This window comes from Chlamydomonas reinhardtii, chromosome 9 (assembly GCF_000002595.2).
Source record: "Chlamydomonas reinhardtii strain CC-503 cw92 mt+ chromosome 9, whole genome shotgun sequence".
In the NCBI taxonomy this organism is placed as follows: domain Eukaryota; kingdom Viridiplantae; phylum Chlorophyta; class Chlorophyceae; order Chlamydomonadales; family Chlamydomonadaceae; genus Chlamydomonas; species Chlamydomonas reinhardtii.
This window is the reverse complement of record NC_057012.1, coordinates 3,827,340-3,846,199: the sequence shown is the minus strand read 5'-3', so window position 1 is coordinate 3,846,199 and position 18,860 is coordinate 3,827,340. Positions and strand designations below refer to the sequence as shown.

General features: G+C 62.8%; 3 protein-coding genes across 4 annotated transcripts; 1 reads left to right on the top strand and 2 right to left on the bottom strand.

Annotated features, from left to right (window-relative positions):
- Positions 1-635: 635 nt before the first annotated feature.
- Positions 636-8,767, bottom strand: CHLRE_09g391875v5 (uncharacterized protein). Of its 2 annotated transcripts, XM_043065611.1 has the most exons (6): positions 6,891-8,767; positions 6,530-6,625; positions 3,025-3,923; positions 2,578-2,828; positions 1,931-2,202; positions 636-1,586 (listed from the first exon to the last, which is right to left on the bottom strand). In XM_043065611.1, the coding sequence occupies exons 1-6, from the start codon at positions 8,481-8,483 to the stop codon at positions 1,458-1,460; spliced, it is 3,240 nt and encodes a 1,079-aa protein (XP_042921173.1). In that variant the 5' UTR covers positions 8,484-8,767; the 3' UTR covers positions 636-1,457. The 2 variants fall into 2 exon arrangements, with proteins under 2 accessions (XP_042921173.1, XP_042921174.1); XM_043065612.1 differs by lacking the exons at positions 6,530-6,625; positions 6,891-8,767 and adding an exon at positions 4,070-4,577.
- Positions 8,768-9,417: 650 nt separating this feature from the next.
- On the top strand, positions 9,418-13,323 carry CHLRE_09g391838v5 (uncharacterized protein). Its single transcript, XM_043065610.1, has 10 exons — positions 9,418-9,552; positions 9,815-9,954; positions 10,131-10,216; positions 10,471-10,491; positions 10,722-10,822; positions 11,024-11,210; positions 11,326-11,542; positions 11,671-11,746; positions 12,015-12,417; positions 12,585-13,323. The coding sequence occupies exons 2-10, from the start codon at positions 9,834-9,836 to the stop codon at positions 12,681-12,683; spliced, it is 1,311 nt and encodes a 436-aa protein (XP_042921172.1). The 5' UTR covers positions 9,418-9,552; positions 9,815-9,833; the 3' UTR covers positions 12,684-13,323.
- A 2-nt stretch (positions 13,324-13,325) lies between these two features.
- CHLRE_09g391801v5 (uncharacterized protein) lies at positions 13,326-18,760 on the bottom strand. Its single transcript, XM_001694598.2, has 8 exons — positions 18,455-18,760; positions 18,091-18,145; positions 17,892-18,004; positions 17,345-17,552; positions 17,099-17,166; positions 16,538-16,960; positions 16,185-16,378; positions 13,326-15,970 (listed from the first exon to the last, which is right to left on the bottom strand). The coding sequence occupies exons 1-8, from the start codon at positions 18,512-18,514 to the stop codon at positions 14,191-14,193; spliced, it is 2,901 nt and encodes a 966-aa protein (XP_001694650.2). The 5' UTR covers positions 18,515-18,760; the 3' UTR covers positions 13,326-14,190.
- Positions 18,761-18,860: the final 100 nt, after the last annotated feature.

Below are 18,860 nucleotides of genomic sequence, written 5' to 3'. Positions count from 1 at the left end.
CAAAGTTATAAACAGTAGGGTCGCTTCCAGGGTCCCCTGGTCGCTTCTGTTTCCTGACCGCGCATGCGAAGGAGGCGTCGTACGGCGTGCGTGTGCGATGGGACAGTGGTAAGGCAGGTTGGTGAAGTCCCGTAGGGTGCAGCTGATTCCCAGAACCCAGCAGATGGCAAGCAATTTGCAACGGCAGGGCAGGAGTGCGCGGCCGGTCGAACGCCGGAGTTACTGTACCGACAAGTTGCCAGCTGGCTCGTGATGGAACATGGCAAGGGGCAGGAAAGCGTAGTCCCGATGTGTGTGGCTCCCACCCGTGCCCACATAAATAAGTTGCCAGCTGGCTGGAAGTGTGCTGACGTGCATTCCCACGCTCCGGGCGTCCGGCCAGGCGATAGCACCACACAGACACACCCGCAACGCCACACTCGCGAGGCAGAGCCGCAGCGTATCCGCAGGAAGGTGACCAGCGTCCACGGATGAGCACCAGAGGCAACCGCAGAGAAAGTGCAGACAGTATGCAGCAAAGCAATGGCCGGGCAACAGTGTGGGCAAGCAGGGGCGAAAACAGGGCGAGGCAAGGCAGAAGAGGGAGCCCGAATGTACGGATGAGTGGCGGGCAAGTCGTACGGTGTGCGTGGAAGTGCCCGATCTCGAGGCAGACCCTGGCAGACAACTTGCCCGACTAACTCGTGAACTGTGTCAGGCCGTCCTAAGCACGATAAGCGAGGCCGCAATCAATGCAGTCCAATTCGTGCATGCTAAATGTACCTCGCAAGTACCATCACTACCTGGACGACATCCCCATCTACAGCGCTCACTGCAGAGCTTTGTTCCGACCCTGTCAACATGCCCGGATACCGCACCTGTAAAATTTTAGCTGAAATAGCCGGACAGCTTTGTAGTGTACACGATAAAAGTCAGTATCGATTACACCCACACACCGCAAACAAGCCGCTTAGCAGGCCCTTGCTGTGCTGTGTACTGCGCAGCTTCGCGTTTTTGCCCAGTACAAGAACAAGTACAACCAGATGCGTCAGGTCTACATACACTCAAGCCAGAGATTAACAAACACTCAAGCGACGACAATGCAGACAAACACATAACCCGAAGACCGCACACACCGCCTCTTCAGAGCCGCCACAACCGTGCGCTACAACCCCTGTGTGTGTGTTCGGCCTGCCCAGCTCTTCGTTTCTGTATGCCCGGGTGTAGCACTTGTCTTCCATCGGAGCTGCCACACTTGCCGACAGCCCCTGCAATGACCTCGCCCCACCGCTCTGCGGCACAGCCACCAACACACATCACCAACTGCTTTGGCCAATTCCAGCAGCCCCGCAACCAGCCCGGCACCCAGCATCCATGTGCTCGCCGCAGCTGACCCTGCTGCGGCCATCACCGCCTCAGCCATCGCCACACCTCCTCCTCACCACCGTGGAGGCCACAGGCCGCGGGCCGCCCGGTCGCTACCACTCGCAGGTCTGGCGCTGCAGCTGCATGAGGGAGGCGTAGGTGAGGTCGGACACGCCCACGAACAGGCAGGAGGAGTCCGGGCTGAACGCCACTCCAGCTATCTCGCCAAAGAAGTCGTGCTCCTGCACAAGAATGGGCAAGATAACAAAAAGCGGGCAAGAGACATGAGCAGGCGGAAGCGGGGGAGCGGCTTACGCAACATACCTGCACCTAGCTACAATGCTCATACAGAGTTTACTTGGGTACGGTATGTGATGTGCAGAATGCACAGTTGAGCAGCCGGCCCAAAGTGTGCACAGCCGGTTGCATCACACTGCGCCCGTGCCCCCATGCCTCCCTCGCCCCATGCCTCCCCAAACGCAAACGTGCGCATGCACACCTCAAACACACACACACACACACACACACACACACACACACACACACACACACACACACACACACACATACATACACACACACGCACCTGGCAGTCCATGAACCCCGCCACCACGTCGTACACGTGCACGAAGTCCGCCGGCTCCGCCATAGCCAGGAAGCGGCCGTCGGGGCTGAAGCGCAGCGAGCGGATGGCGCCCATGCGCCCCGCCAGCCGTGTGAGCGGTGTGGCGGTGTTGCGGATGTCCCACAGCAGGCTGGTGGTGTCCTGGTTGCCGGTGGCCAGCAGCGTGCCGCCCGGGTGCCAGGCGGCGGCGAAGGAGAAGTCGCGGTGGCCCTCAAGCCGGGCCACAGTCACGCCTGCGGGGCGCAGGGAGGGTGGGTTGGGAGGAAGGGTATGGAGTGGAGTGAGGAAGGGGGTGGTGAGGGGTGAGGGGTGGTGAGGGGTGAGGGGTGGTGAGGGATGAGGGGCCCAAGCCGAATGAGGTGGTAGTCGTGCTCATCACAGCACGCGGGAGGTGCCGGAGGATGCACAGCGGTTCACCATGCAAGTACGTCTGGCATGGTCTGCTTGCGGCTGCAGTGCCTGTACGCCTGCGTCCAGCCCGGTACAATCTTGCATTGTAACATCACAGCCACACCTCCAGCTCCGAACACGCCGCGCCCCAGACCGCCCCCAAAACCAGCCCCTCCACGTCAACCAGCCCAAACGCTCCAAAACGCCCCGAAACGCACCGTTGTGCACATCTGTGATGAGCGTGGCGGGGTCATCCCCCACCACCGCCGCCAGGTTGCCGTCTCCGCCTGGCCGCACGGTGGCGTAGTTGACCGCCCACTCGAAAGGCCAGCGCGCCAGCGGGCGCAGCGCGCCCTCGCCGGCCGCCGCCGCGAACAGCCGCAGCTGCGCGTCGTTGTTTGCTGCCATTACCACTGTGCCGGCGGAGCGGTCATTGTAGATCTCCAGGCCATTGGTAATGCCGTTGTCGCTGCGGCGGGGGGGAAGGGCGGAAGAGGGGGGGGTGCGGTGTTGACAGGGGGAAGGAACAACACAGTCCGGTGGCGCAGTCGGCATGTGTGCGTATGTAGTGTGCACGGTGTGCGCTCAAGGAAGCGTATACACGCACCGCGGACCTGACACCCCATACAGGCCCCAAACTGGGGCAGCACCTATCTCGACCCTACCTCGTCGTGACGCGGCCCGCGTACAACATCTGGGACGCCGCCGGCTGCTGGGACGCGCCACCGCCCGCCCCACCCGGCTTGGCGCCGCCTGCGACCGCTGCAAAGCCCGGCCGCACCGCCGAGCCAACCGCGCCTCCGCCTCCTCCTCCGCCTCCTCCTCCTCCTGCACCTGCCGCCGCCGCCGCAGCACCTCCCTGCCCAGCCCCAGGCCCCGCCCGCCCGGAGCCACTGATGCCGCCCGCCCCCGACCCCGCCCCCGCGCCCGCCGAGAACCGCTGCGGCGAGTGCCGTAGCGACGGAAACACCGGCGCGCGGCCGCTGGCTGCCGCCGCGCCGGCCTCGGCCGCCGCCGCCGCCGCCCGCGCTGCCGTCGCTGCGGCGCGGCCACTGAGCCGCTTCACCACCAGCTCTCCCATGAAGCCACCCGCAGCCACCAGGTCACCCGACACGCACAGGGTGGACACCTGCACCCGCCCCAGGCCCGGAACCCGCGTCGACGCGGCGCCGCGCACCACGCCGGCGCCGCCGCCGCCGTGCAAGCCGCCGCCGTGGCCGCCGCCGTTGAGGTTGAGCACCTCCGTCACGGTGCGCGACACCGGGTTCCAGTGGTTGACGCAGTTGTCATGCACCACGAAAACGTCGTTGGGCGAGCTAGCCCACACCAGGTTACGAAGCTGGAAGTGGACGATGTTGGACTGCACCGCGCGGCTGTTGCGCACAAAGGAAAAGAAGGGCGGCCCGCGCGCAGCGCAGGCCGGCGCGGCGGCGGCGGGGCTGCCGCCGCGCGCGGCCGCCGCGGCCGCCGCGGCGGGCGAGGGCGTGCCGGCGGTGCCGGCGCGGCGCGGCGCCACGCACAGCGGTGCCAGCTCGGCCCGGTACGCCCCGTCGTCGTCATCGGGCTGCGGTGTGAGGCGGGTGGTGGTGGTGAGAGCCAATCTTTGTGGACAGCTGGCGCTGCCGAAACGCGCGTGTCCAATTGCTGCAATAGGGTAGGCGCGTTGACCGCTTGCAGATGGTTTGGGTTGCCTGGCTCCCCCGCACCCGCCCGCCTGCTCCTGACACCTGACACCGACCCCTTGATGGGACGTATTCGGTTGGACTTAAGCATATCCCCGCCGGCGCCCAAGAAAATGGTGAAGGCCAAACCTCCTCCGCGCTCTGTGGGCCGGTGCTGGGTCTAGGTTCTTTTGGGATTGGAACAAACTATCCCCCCCCCCAAATACACACACACGGCTTTCCGTTTTCAACACACACACACGTCGAGCTTGCACGTCGAGCTTGCGTGCACGTCGAGCTTGCACGTCGAGCTTGCACGTCGAGCTTGCGTGCACGTCGAGCTTGCGTGCACGTCGAGCGTCGAGCGTCGAGCGTGCACGTCGAGCGTCGAGCTTGCGTGCACGTCGAGCTTGCGTGCACGTCGAGCTTGCGTGCACGTCGAGCGTCGAGCGTCGAGCGTGCACGTCGAGCTTGCGTGCGCTTGCACGTCGAGCTTGCACGTCGAGCTTGCGTGCGCTTGCACGTCGAGCTTGCGTGCGCTCGTGCAGTCGCGGACTTCTGGTCGCGGCTGATGCAGTTTGCGCAGCTCGGCGTGCCCCAAAAGGGCTGGGATGGTGTTGACGCCACTCACCCCATCCTGGCGGTGGTGAACGGTGAAATGCTGTGCGCGATGCCGCAAGCTATGGAGCTGGAGGCTTGAAAGGGATCAGCCCTTAGGAGAAGCGCGTGAGCACTAACATGAGCCACTGAAGCAGTGGCATACGAGAGGGTCAGCGGGGGAGCTTAGTGGGCAGGCGAAGGTTTTTTTTTGTTTTACGCCCGTGGGAGCAGGGCCAGGTTTGCGGGGTTTTTATGCCTGAGAGGGTGTATTGGGTGCTGCAACACCCCGGGTCTTACGGCCTGGACCGGCCTAGTGGCCAGACGCGTTTGTGGCTGCCCTTAGGCATTGTCTGCCCTGGCGTCGAGAGCTAGTTAGGTTGCGGTTGAGGTCGTGCAGGCTGCCGGGTCGTAGGACTCAGCCCCGCAGCCACTGTGGTCGTGCTTTCGCGTGCTGTCACGTGCTGCGTGTTTTGTTTTGTTTGCTGTTTTTTGTCTGCCCGCCTGGTTTTTTTTTAAGAGGTAGCTCGCCCGCTGGGTCTGAGGTTGTTACACCGGTAGTAATTCCGCAAGGATTACTGGCGCGGTGAAGGGTCGGAGTGCGTTGCCCTGTGGACTCCAGAGCTGTTTTGCGCTCTGCCGGGGAAACGCCAGGTCACGGCAGCCCTCGATTGAGAGCCCTGTCGTTGGTTATACCAGATACACGATTCACGTGATCTGGCAGAATAACCGTGGAAACCGTAGTCACGCACACACACACACACACACACACACACACACACACACACACACACACACACATGTACACACACACACACACACACACACAGACACACACACACACACACACACACACACACACACACACGTGAGCACTAACATGAGCCACTGAAGCAGTGGCATACGAGAGGGTCAGCGGGGGAGCTTAGTGGGCAGGCGAAGGGTCTTTTGTTTTACGCCCGTGGGAGCAGGGCCAGGTTTGCGGGGTTTTAATGCCTGAGAGGGTGTATTGGGTGCTGCAACACCCCGGGTCTTACGGCCTGGACCGGCCTAGTGGCCAGACGCGTTTGTGGCTGCCCTTAGGCATTGTCTGCCCTTGCGTCGAGAGCTGGTTAGGTTGCGGTTGAGGTCGTGCAGGCTGCCGGGTCGTAGGACTCAGCCCCGCAGCCACTGTGGTCGTGCTTTCGCGTGCTGTCGCGTGCTGCGTGTTTTGTTATGTTTGCTGTTTTTTGTCTTCTGCCCGCCTGGTTTTTAAGAGGTAGCTCGCCCGCTGGGTCTGAGGTTGTTACACCGGTAGTAATTCCGCAAGGATTACTGGCGCGGTGAAGGGTCGGAGTGCGTTGCCCTGTGGACTCCAGAGCTGGTTGCGCTCTGCCGGGGAAACGCCAGGTCACGGCAGCCCTCGATTGAGAGCCCTGTCGTTGGTTATACCAGATACACGATTCACGTGATCTGGCAGAATAACCATGGAAACCGTAGTCACACACACATGTACACACACACACACACACACACACACACACACAGACATGTACTGCCAGACCCATGCGCGACAAACAAGGTGCTAATGCGCCCCTGGCACTAGCAACTACGGGTTGTCCGGATACACGATCACGTGATCTGATAAACAACTGTAAACCGTTGTCACACACATACACACACACACACACACACACACACACACACACACACACACACACACACACACACACACACACACACACACAAGGGTCAGGCCGAATGGTCGCCCGTGGGGTTCCAGGCTTATCGCGGGTAAGTATGACTACCTGGGTCACGACAGTCACGCGACGTTCGGTAAAATGGTGGGTATCGGTAAGTAACTCCGTCGCGTCATTGGGCGGGCTTTCGTTTCGTTTTTTAACACACACACAAACACACGGCACCAGCTCACCAACAGGTTGGTGTAGTTGCGGTACTGGCGCAGCCGCGTGTCACGGTATGTGGAGCGGTTGAACTGCAGCCGCTCCCAAGGAATGCCCTGGATGTCCTGTGTGCGTCATGGTTGGGTTTGGGATGGGGATGGGGTTTGGGGTTTGGGACGGGGCTGGGACTTGGGAGAGCCACACTCAGGGTCCAGGACACAGCAAACGCACGTGACGACTCACTCCCATAACAGCCCGGCCCCGCAGGTTGCACCGCCAGTCATTGGACACGCAACACCGGCAGTGCCCAGCCGGTCGGCCTACCGGCAGCGGCACACCCCGCATAAGCATTACTACATTACTACACGCCCCCACCCAACCCACACACACCTTGGGATTCGCGGCCGCGTAGAACTGCTCCGCGGTGGTGTCGGGCTCCTCGTCCTCGTCCTCACTCCAGTGGTCGGCAGAAACCAACTCAGGTCGAGAAGCAGGCGGCGGCGGCCGCCGCAGCACCGCCCCGGCCGCCGCCCCGGCCATATCCACGCCCATGTCCACACCCGCGGCAGCGGCAGCACCCGCCCTGCCTGGGCCTGCCGCCAGCTGCACGCGAGGGTGGGGATGAGCTGCTGCTGCTGCTGCTGCTGCTGCTGCCGCCGCACCTGCAGAGCCAGGTCCTCGCCAGGCGCTGGCTGGGGCGCGGCTGCGGTCCCGGTGCGCCAAGTGGCCTGCTTGCGAGGAGCTCGGGCCCGCGCCGCTACTGGTGCTGGGGTCCGCAGCGCCTGCCGCTGCCGCGGGCTCCTGGGCTGCGTATCCCGTTGTTGACGCGGATGCCGATGCGCCGCCAGCCACCGCCCCGGCGAGGTAGCCGCCAATGCGGCGGCGCATGTGCAGCTCAGGGCGGCGCTGGTGCCGGTAGCTGGCGGCACGTGTGCGGGCGTCTTCACCCTCCTCCTCCTCCCCTTCCATATCCTCTTCCTCGCCGCCGCTGCTACCCGCCTGCAACTCCACTTCGCCACCGTCACCAACGCCGGCGCGGGCTTCCTCATCTGCATCACGATCAAACCAGCCGCCGCCGTTACCAGCATCGTAAAAGTCAGCGAAGCCGGCTGCGCCCGCCCACGGCTGCGCCGCCGGCCCAGCCGCGAAGATGCTGTCGCTGTCATCGCTGGCCGCGTCAGCGTCGGCGCCGGCGCCACCCACTCCGACGTGGCTATCAGCGCTGGCGCCTGCGACCGCATCGGCTTCCCCTGCGGTAGCGCCGGGCGCGGTGATGGCACCAGCTGGGGCCCCGGCCGCAGCAGGCGCGGCGCCAGCAGGTGTGCAAGCAGTGCCGGCCGGCGCATGCGCAGCGGCCGGCACCGGGTGCACGGCGGCAGGCGCCTGCATACCGGCTGCCGTGCCGCAAGGTTTAGGCACGGCCAGGCCCGCGGCGCCGGGCAGGGACAGGTGCAGCTGCGCACCGTGCGGCGCCGGCGCCAGGCCACCTACAGAGGCCGCGCCGGCATCGCCATGGCCGCCAAGCCCGTCCGCATTGTTGCTGCCTCCTGGTGCTGGGAGTGTTGGGTCTGCCGGTGTAGCGCTCCGACCCGTGCCTGCGCCTGCAGCGGGTGCCGCCCAGTTGCGGAGCTGCCAAGCGGACGCCGTCTCCGCGGCAGTGGGCGCGGCGCCAAACGCCGTGGCTGTCCCTGGTGGGATGTGCTGCGCGCCGCCGGCTTCGGGCTGCATGTGGGACATGCAACTCTGGCGCTGGCAGCCCGCCGCGTCAAAGGCGAGCCCCGAAACAAGTCGCGACGCTTCGGCGGGCAGAGACGTTCTGGGAGAGTCGTGCCGCTCGGTCTGGACCCCTACCTCCGCACCGGGCCCTGTAACATGGTCGACGTCCATTGGCTCCACGCTGAGGTCCATCGGCTCAGGCCCGTGCGGCTGGGCCGCTTCGGCATCGGCATGAAGCCGTGGCCCTGTCGCCTCAGAGCTTGCCATTGCGATGAGCACAAGCGAATCCAGCTAGGAGAAATAGCTCCGGTTCGCCCGCTGGAGCTTGCTCCAGCTTGATAGCCCCGGCCTAGCTTCGCAAGCAGGACTCTCGCTTAACGCCTGACATGTCGAGTAGCTTGAATAACTTGATAGCAAAGGGATAGTCACAAAACCTTTGCAGCGTTTGCTGAATATTGCCAGCGAAGTAAATCTGACAGTGACAGCGTAGACCAGCGCGCGCTTATCGAGGAACACAGTGTCATGAGAAACAGCATGCGTGTGCTAGTCGTATGAACTGAGAAGGGAGGGGGAACTCTGGAGAGAGTTGCGGGATCGAGCCAGACGTGGGGGCCTGGGCCGTGCCTCTCCGTCAAGCCTCAGGCACCTGTCGTCATCGCAGTAGTTTTCTGGGCCACCTGCAGGTGCGGTGAGTTGCAAGAAGCAGTCAAGAGCACACCGGTTGGCACCCAGGCAGGAGGCTCGCTGCTTTCCAACGCGAGCAACACCAGCGGGTGATGAAAGGCCGAGTCCGGTGGATGCCCTTCCCTGGTGCCGTCTGGCGGAATCCGCACTTTCCGTGGAGGCGTGGAGGTAAGACCCTGACTTCACCTTGCCTGTACTCGCCTGTACTCGCCTCGCCCAAAAATGTGTTAACGAAACGTTTCCCTGTCCCGCGCAACCACAGTTGCCCGCACAACTGGTCGCCCACAGCGCGAGGGGCACCCCACGGCGCGCCTCCGCCCTCGACCATGCCGCTCGCGGTGCTGGACCTGGCCCATCCGGATGAATTGTGGTGGTTGGTGGGGCCGGGTGCTGTTGGGACGGGGGTTGGTGGAGCCGTTTGGGTTGGGGACGGGTTGGTGGGGTGACGAGAGGCCGTGCCGGGGATGCCCTTTCCGTATATTTCTTACTGCTTACGCCGCTTCCTAGTGATGCAATTCTTGTGCATGTAAGTCGTAGTTGAGTTTGCGTATCCCAGAGCCCGTCCGCGACAGCGAACGGAACACTTGCAGCAATTTCAACTTGCAGCGTTCAATTTGCAGGACTTGAACGCGCTCTTTTACCTACAATCGTGGTAAGTGGCAGCGTATTAGTTGTGGGCAGGCGCGGGCAGAACGCGCCAGCTTGCGCGCGCTTTCGCTGGCGTGGCAAAACACGGGTTGGGGCACGTTCTCGCCCGGAGCGCGACAGCAGTCAGGCACATTGCCTGCGCTATCGGCGTATTTAATTGCATTTGTCTGGGCTGGTTGCGCATCCTCTGAACGCGTGGCGGTTCATTTTGCGTCGTCAAGGTTGCGCTCACGTTTACCCTCCAGTCCCGCCAACCACCAACGCAGGCCTTGTAGCGCCCCGAAGATGCTCCGGTCGCTGTTCGCGCTGGCCGTCATTGGGGGGCTGTCGTGGGCTCCTGCCGCCCTGGCGGTGCGGCTGGCGGTGGAGCCTGAGCGCCTGAGCACGTCAGGCGAGGTGACCTCAGGTGGGTCTGGAGTGCTCGAGCAGGCCAAAGCATGAAAGCACACAGTGCTGCAGGCGCGGGCCGGGCGAGTGTTAGTGAGCCCCGCCTGCAACTCCCGGCTGCAGCTCGCCGGACTCACTTATCCTCGCCTCGCATCACGCCTGCATGACCGCCGGTGCATTGCCGCCGCTGCGCAGTTCCCGCCGTGTTTACGAACGGCGCGTGGGATGGCTCGTCACCCGCAGCGCCGCTCAACGCCTACATTGCAGCGCTGCTGAGCAAGGTGCGTGCATGCCTCCGACACATAGTGCGCGTGGGCTGAATGTGACGCGTAGTGCAGTGCCCAGCATCCGGGACGCATCGCGGTAGCCGGGCCAACGAGCGCAGGGCTTTCGGAACCGGCGCGGAGCGGTTTGCCTAAACCGGGTTCGTGCCTGCCGCGCGTCCATATCTGCCATCGATTCCTCGACCGTGCCACGTGTCGGTTGCCAACATGTAACTTGTGTTGTGCCTGCGGCCGCTGTGGTGCGACTGCAGGATGTGTACTTCAAGCACGTGGTGAGCGGGCCAGCTGCGGGCCGGCCAGCGGGGGCGGGCGCACCAGGCACCGCGTGAGCACGTGTCGGCTCAGCAGTGACTGCGGACTGTGTGACAATATACGCATTACGTTTTCCGTCTGCACCACCGCTGTGACCGGTGCCTCCATGTGCTTCTCTCCGCGACTCCGCCTGCGGCTCCCCACGGCCGCCCCGCCATACGACCCCGGCGCTGTCACCTTGGGGATGCAGGTGAATCCGCAGGCCAGACCGCCCATCGCGCGGCACAACTTCACGGCGTTCGCGGCATTGTTCTGTCGCTCCATGCAGCGCCTGGGCGCAGACGACTGCGAGTGAGTTGGGGGCCGTGGAAACCGCGCCGTGCACATCCAAGGTAGCAGCCTGGCGGCCTGCCGGCCGGCCGGCCTGCATGTGCGTCCTGCATAGCCTGGGCAAGCCCACCCCGAGTAGGTAGGCAACGTATTTTACGCCTGGAGCTTTGCAGTGCCTGCTGACGTGTGGGCTTTGGGACCGGCCTCGGCGTCCGCATGCAGGGCTGTAGCGGGCACTCAGGCGCTGGTGTGGGCGCTGGTGCGCGCCGGCCCGAGTGTGCTGCTGGTGGTGCGCGGCTCCAACTCGCCTGAGAACTGGATCACGGACGTCACCAGCCTGCGCACCACCAATGTGGGCGACTTCGGCGGCGGCACCGCCGGTACAAACGTGGCGGCTGGGTTTTACAAGGCAAGCGTGGGCTGTGGCATGTAGAATGCAAGTTGGACATGCTATGTTGAGAGTTGTGCAGGTCGGATGCCCACTCAACCTGCTGCACATACCGTATGTTTCTATGTCCATACAGGTGTTCAACGCCAACCGGCGAGATATCCTGACGCGTGTGCAGAAGGCCATGCAAGCTGCGTCCGCCGCAGCAGCTGCGCAAAAGGCTGCTGCTGCTGCTGGCACCGAGGGGGCTCTGCAAGATGGTGGCGACGTGGGAGCGCGGCTGTGGGTGTTTGGCCACAGCTTGGGCGGTGCGGTCGCATTGATGACGGCTGCATACCTGGACTTCCGCGCCGGTGAGCCCCGATGCTGTGTCGCTTGCTTTCCTGTCCGAGCGAGGCAGTTTGTGGCTTCAATGTGCGTCGGGCTTTTACGGATGCACCCATGTATATGGAGTCACGTGATGTGGCAACGAATTGTGCAGGCCTCACGCCAACGGGCGTCTTCACATATGGCTGCCCGCGCGTGGGTGACTCCACTTGGGCGGCCGCTTACCGCCTGTGAGTCGCTGCGGGCGGGTAGCCCACAGCTGGTCGCGGCAGGGTAGTTGCGAGCTCCTTACATGCATGCTTTTGACACTCCTGCACGCGCTGGACAGCGTGACAATAGCTTTTCTGCCCATACCATCTTTGCCGTTTGCATAAGATGTGTGCTCGCCATGTCACAGCCTCTACCTCTTCAGCTTTTACCTAGAATGGGTGCTCCTTGTGTCATGCCTATGTTGCTACATACGCCCAGTATTTGTCCCGTCCATTTCGTGTGCTGCAGCCATGCCATCACCCAGCGGCTGGAGAACGCGGGTGATATCGTGCCCACGCTTCCCTTCGGCACCGCCTGGCGCCACGTCGGCTCCGCCATCGCCATCAGCGACTGTGCTGCCCTCACCGGCGAGGCGACGGCGCAGCCCGCCCGCGACGTCGCCGCCGCCGCAGCTGCGGCGGCGGCGGGTGACGACGAGGCGCGGGCGGTGGAGGTGCTGCTTCGCTACAGCACTGAGCGTCCTGATGAACAACAGCAGGAGCTACACGAGGGACAGGGTGCGCAGGGCAGCCGGCGGCAGCAGCTTGCTCGCGGCGCCAGCAAGACTGGGCTCACCTCGACCAGCGGTGTGGCCGCCGAGCTGGGATTCCCCTTCCCTTTTCCCTTCCTGGTCAAGGATCACATGATACAGGTGTGCATGCGACATGTAGTCCGTTGGGCTTAGCTGGCGCTGTATCGATTACTGCCGTGTGGGTGACTGCCTTGCTGCTGCCATCCACTGTGGTGCTCGGCACGCGCACAGTTCGCTGCCGTGCCGTACTCAACTGGCGTTCTAAGCCACCCACCCGCCGCTCGCAGACGTACGTGTCAGTCCTGTGGAGCTGCCTGCCGGAAACTCAGCAGGACCTCGTGCCGGGCCCGCAGGACGTGTATGAGCCGTTGGCGACTGCCGCCTGAGCTGCTTGCGACGTGCAAGCATGCCAGCAGGCACCTGTATCTATATGCATGGGGTTGGAGCAAACGCGTGCATGTTAGTTGATTCGCCATTTCGTGCATGTTGGTTGATACGCTAGTGTGCGATGTCAAGGTACCCAGTCCACTGGCATGAAGCGAGGCGTTCAAGTGCTGCATGTATTAGCGCCTTGGGCAGTGTGTACTACTAGCACGGTTGGGACCCGGGCATCGCCTGGGCCGTGTTGTCCCTATACATACTGCGGCGTTTTGCATTCGCATTCACTAGCAAGCACTTCGATACCGTACAGCAGTACACGGTCATGAGCAAACGCGGAGCCAAGGGAGCCCTGCGCGCGGAGCTGAGGCCCACCGAGTGGTGGCCGCATAAGAGCTAGCCTGGATTGCAGCCGCCCCGCCAGCGCACTTACCACCTTACGGCAGCCTGCTTGAGAGCTGTCACCGGGGGCGGAAGTGGTGCTGCTGTTCGGCTGGAGTCTGTGAACTGATTACAGGAAGTAGGACAGTAGTGACGACATGATGCTGCCAGTGTCTTGACTCTTGGAAGTTAGCAGAGCGCTGGTCTTCTGGACATGTGCCCAGCTGCGCCCGCTTCTTGAACATCTATCGTGCCAGCTCCCAAGCCCGCCCCCCAAAATCCAGGTCCCTCGTTTCACACGGCAGAAGCTCTCGTCTTTCTTACAGTAGCACAGATGAAGTTCACTGTTCAAGGAATTCAATCTGCTGGTTACTGACCGTTAGCACTCAGATCGGCTAGGCCACACCGACACTTAAGGGATGAATCAATAATAAGTCTGCCGTATCGACGCGACGCGTCTTGGCCACTGGCATCTTCTTCTACTTCAGTGGGTCCCGGCGACAGTCATGGCGACTTATGCGACATAAGTTCAGGTTCCCTCACAAATCCTGCGCTTGGGAAATGCACCTAGGGCCTGAGCAGGTCCCAAACACCACGACCCACCAGCGTGTCCTCCCTACCCTCATCAGTACAACAACACGAGCGTACTCTGCTGGGTGCAGCACGTGGGCGTAGTACCATCTGCCTCCCTACTTTCCGCTGGTACGATTATTTATTAGCACACTCCAACAACAGGCTTCGGGCTGCAAAGCCACTAGGTGACCCAAGGCGGTGCACCTGCTGCACGCATGTGATGAAGGATGAATAATGTACGGCTCAACAAATACCGCCCACACTGGGATCCTGAGGCCAGTCCGGCACGACATATTCCGAACGGGAAATAGCAACAACGCGTCGCGCACGCATTCCAGCGAACTCTGGCGACTGCGCGATGCACAACACACCTGCACAGCGTTTCCCACCCTTAAACACGCTGAAGGCTATAGCATCATAATCCTACGATAATGTCACTTCTTCTGTCTGCTCTAAGCTGGCGCCAACCCTGCACAGTCCGATGGCGGCGCTCGATGATCTACAGCAAGAGCGCTTGCGCACTGGGCAGGCCCTGCACCTGCAGCCAGTTGCGGCGCTGCCTTAGACGGCGCAGTCGCAGGTGAAGGCCTTCTTGTTGTTGCTGGCGGCCTTGCAGTTGGACGTGACGCACATGCCGGTGCCCGTCTCCTGGAACACGGTGCAGCCGCGCTGGCCGGTGTACTTGGTGCCGTAGCCTGTGAAGCTGATGGCGTATCCGTCCGCGCACGTGCAGCCGCTGGGCAGGCCCGTGAAGCCGCGGTTGCACTGCTTGTTGTAGGGGTAGGTGACGGCCCCGCCGGTGCTGGGCGCGGGCGAGGCGGCGTTGCAGTTGTCCAGGCAGTAGTCCCAGGCCGCGCCCGAGGCGGTGGCCTGGCCCTTGGCCAGCACGCACCAGTTGCCCTTGGGGTCGTTGGTGGGGTTGGCGCAGCCGGTGTAGGTGGTGGTGCTGCCCTTGACCTTCCAGGCGGCAGAGGTACAGGTGAGGCCGCTCTTGGTGGGGGCGCCGGCGCCGCAGCTGGGCGTGCCACCGGTGCTAGTAGGGGAGGGGCTCGGGCTCGGGCTGGGGGACGGCGAGGGAGAGGGGGCGGGGTTCGTGCCGCAGCTGGGCGTGCAGTAGTCCCACCAGCCGTTGCGGGCGTTGGCGCAGTTGCCGTTGCTGCGGTCGACCTGGCACCAGTTGCCCTTCTTCTCCTCGCCCGGCACGGTCACGCAGTCGCTGTACTGGTTGTTGAGGTAGGTCCAGCTGTTCACGCACTTGCAGCCCTTGTTGGTGCTGGACTGGCAGCCGGTGTTGCTGGTGGTTGGGCTGGGAGAAGGGCTGGGGCTGGGGCTGGGGCTGGGGCTCGGGCTGGGGCTCGGGCTGGGGCTCGGGCTGGGGCTGGGGCTCGGGCTGGGGCTGGGGCTCGGGCTGGGGCTCGGCTTGGGGGACGGGGATGGCGACGGAGAGGGCGTGGCAACGACCGGGGGCGTGTAGCCGGCGGGCGGGTTCTGAGCGTAGTACTGGCCCCAGGCGTACAGCGTGGGGTTGTTGTCGGCGGTGATCTGGTGCATCGCAACGACCTGGCCCGAGGTCAGGTGGCCCAGTACCAGCAGGCAGATGTCGTAGGTGTAGGTGATGTAGTTGGCGGTCTCATCAGCGCCGGCAGAGCTGGGGCACGAGTCGAAGGCTGAGTTGGCGTCGTTGGCGGGGATGCCCACGCGCAGGGAGGCCTGGCGGTTGGCGGTGTCCCAGTTCGCTGACAGCGACTTGGACCAGGCGTTCATGCAGGCGATGTAGGCCTTCTGGGCCCACGGCTGGCTCCACACGGGGCCGTTGGTGGAGGGCGTGTCGGACACCGAAGGCGCGTCGTCATCGCCGCAGGTGCCATCAGAGAAGGTGTGCATCATGCCCAGGTGGTGCATGGTCTCGTGCACCAGGGCTGAGGCGCCCGACTCGTAACTGGCACGGTTGTTGACGCCATCAGTGGAGAAGGTGGTCCAGGTCAGGCCCATGTGGCCGTAGAACGGGTCGTCGGTGGCGCCGGGCGCGAAGGCGTAGCCAACCCAGTCGGTGGGCGGCTGCTCGCCGACCACGTAGATGTTGATGGCGCGGGGGAAGTCCACGGCCGAGGGCTGGATCACCTCGCCGCACAGGTCGTAGAAAAAGCCGGGCGAGGCGCAGTTGATCCAGGCGTCACGGCTGGGCTTGATGCTGTACTGGAAGCTGGGGCTGGCGCGCACCTCCTGCACGAACAGCTGGATTTTGGCGGGCTGCAGGCGGTAGTTGGCGATGGCAACCATGCGCTGCGCCATGGCCAGACTATTGGCGTAGCCGGGCGGGCCGTAGGTGCCGTCGCCATTCCTGGGGAGAGGCGAAGAGGGGCAAAAGAAGGGTCAGCGATGCCATGTGATGAGCGCTACAAGTGGCAACCGACAGCACGAGCGCAATGGGTTGTCCGGAGGCCCATGGCGTCCTCCTGTGGATGCCGGACAGGGCCCGGTCCGGATGACCACCGCGGTAAGGAGCTAGCAGCAGCGCATGAGCGTGGGCAACAACACTGGCGATGGCGACTCACGAGTAGAGCATGACGTGGAAGACCAGCGGGATGAGCACATTGGGCAGGTCGGCGGGCTTTTGGGGCGTGAAGCCGGCGGGCAGCGGGATGACAATCTGGTTGTCCTGCAGAAGCCGGCGCCCGTTGCTCGGCACGGTGGCAACGGCGTCTTCGGTCGCCTCGCCCACAACCAGGTAGTCGTAGGAGACGGTGACCTGCACGGGGGCGGGGGGCCGGTGGGTGGGGTTAGATTGAAAGTTGGGTTGCAGTGTGAGTCGCAGCGCGGTGCGCAGCCAAGCATGCATGCGAGCTGCGTGCTGGAATACCGTATGTCATGTAGAAGCACTGGTTGGGCGTTCAAGCAAGCCACGCACCTGCACCGAGCTGTTGGTGAACCCGCCGATGGTGAGCGGCTCTGTGACCGATGGCGGCGCGGTGGGCGACTCCGGGTGGTAATTGTTCATCACGACGCCCATGCTGTCCACCTGCTGCGCCAGGTCCTTAATGGCAAAGTAGGTGTCCACCGCCAGCGAGGCAATGTTGTCGATGTCGCTGAAAATGGGTGTCAGGTCACCCAGGGCGCCCTGCAGCGTGGGGCTCTGCAGCCCGCTTTTGATAAACGCAGCCAGCACCTGCGACGGCAGCGGCTGGTTGCTGGAGGATGACTGCAGCAGTGCGCGGCGGCCGGAGGCGGCGGACGTGGTGCCGATCTTGGACATGTTGTCGCGGATATAGTTGAAGATATCCACGAGACCGGTGGTAATCTCCAGGATGTTCTCGAAGAAGTCCGGCGAAATCTGTGGACATGTTCAGGAGCGCCGGGGACTGGTGGTCAGAGGAGTGGGCCGGAGCTTACGAGCTTGTGGACATGGCCACCCATGCTGCCCAAATATGGATCCCAACCCCATAGCACGTCAGCCCCTGCACGCACACACCTGCAGCCGCTGCGCGACGTTGAAGAGCTTGGCGACCACGTCCTGGTCGCCCTCGTACTTGCCCAGCACTGCGGGGATACGGCGTGTCAATATGTCATGCACACATCCCGTTCTGCCGTCTGAATTCTGTCCATCGACGACAAACATAAAGCGGAGCCGGACCCGAGTCTCTCTCTCTCTTCATCTCCCAAGCAATCAAGTGCAGGTATTTTGCATCCAGCGCCCGTTGCCCTCTGTACAACGTACCATAGATGCGCAGCACGTTGGGGTCGATAGTGGCATTCTTCCCCGAGAGCGCCGTGATGACCACGGATAGGGTATGGAAGGCCGGATTGAGGATGGCGTTCTGGTCATAGTACGACTGAACAGCACTATTGCTGGAGTTGCTAGATATCTTGAAGGGCGTGAACTGCCGCAGGATGTCCACATTGTCGGCCGCTGCCGGGTTGCCGCCCTGTTGGCAGAAACGTGCCACGAGGAAGGCGTCAAGCGAGTGGTGCACAAGGTGCCCAGCGCAGTGACTGAGCCCTTTGAGGCTCTTTGACAAGCTATCTCGGCTGTCGACAAGAGATTCGCGGGCCATGAATCCCCGAAAGCACCGACCCGTCCATGGGGCACAAGTGTGGAAACGATTCGCCTGCTACTGCCGGCGCGCGGGCCGCCTGGGTTTTCCCGGTTCGTGACAAAACATTACGAAGGACGCTCGCAGCATACTAGTCCACCACTTAAGTACATCTGTGTGACCGATACCGACGTGATGAGGCTTCCCGACGTCCGCGACCGGAGTGCTCACCGTCCCCGAAACCTGAATCGTGCACGGCTCCTCGTTCTGGTTCACGCCGCGTGCCCCCCAGCCAGCTCCAAAGCCGCCACCAAATCCAGCAAGGAGGATGACAATACCGATGACTGCGGCATCAAGAAAAAACGACTTTGTCAGCCCGCGTTGGCAGCAGCTTTTGTCACATTGCGTAACGACGAGTGCGACGCGTTACCTGTTAGCAGGCGCCACGGCAAGTCCCAGGTATACTCGCTGCGGCCATAGCTCCGCTGCAAGGTTCACAGCGAGGGTAAAGTCAGGTAGGGTATTCGGTAATTCGGAGGCTCGTCGTAACCGCGCCCCTGTAACCCCTGACCCTCCGGTAACACAAACTGCTGGCTACTCAAGGCTATCGACGTAGAAGAGCGGGTTGCTTGCATGCTGAAGTGGCATAATGCTGATTCAGTCAGTCCCCCCCAGAGGGCTGCGCTTGGCTGATCCCTAGACTGCATCAAACCATACAGTCGGACAAGTTTCGAGTGCTGGCTGAGAAGGAAACAGGTCCGCAATACAACCTGACTGCGCATGCGGAAGCTTACCTCGCCGGTCGCCTCCTCGTCGACCTTCTGTGCGTACATGGGATTCTTTTTGCTGGACATGGCTACCTCGCCCGCGATGTGCGCGTTCTCCTCCCCTCCGGAGTGCGAGCGCCTTGGGTTGAGCTTTACTGCGCCAAACATGAGCGGCCCTACGCCCGGCCTCGGGCTTGTAGTTTGTATAAGGTTGCTACCAAAACTGAAGGCAGGTATAGTCGGCGACTAGGAAGGCAAGAGTGCCAATTTGTGACGGAGAAGGCGACCCGAACTCCGAAGTGGCGGGGTCAATGGCTAAGTTGTTTAGTTATCGTATGATGTTGTGTACGCTGTTCTTACGAACCAAATTTATATGTGTGAGGCGTCAGGGCTTACTGTGCCATCTGAGGGATGAGCGCCTGGCGCCCGCGGG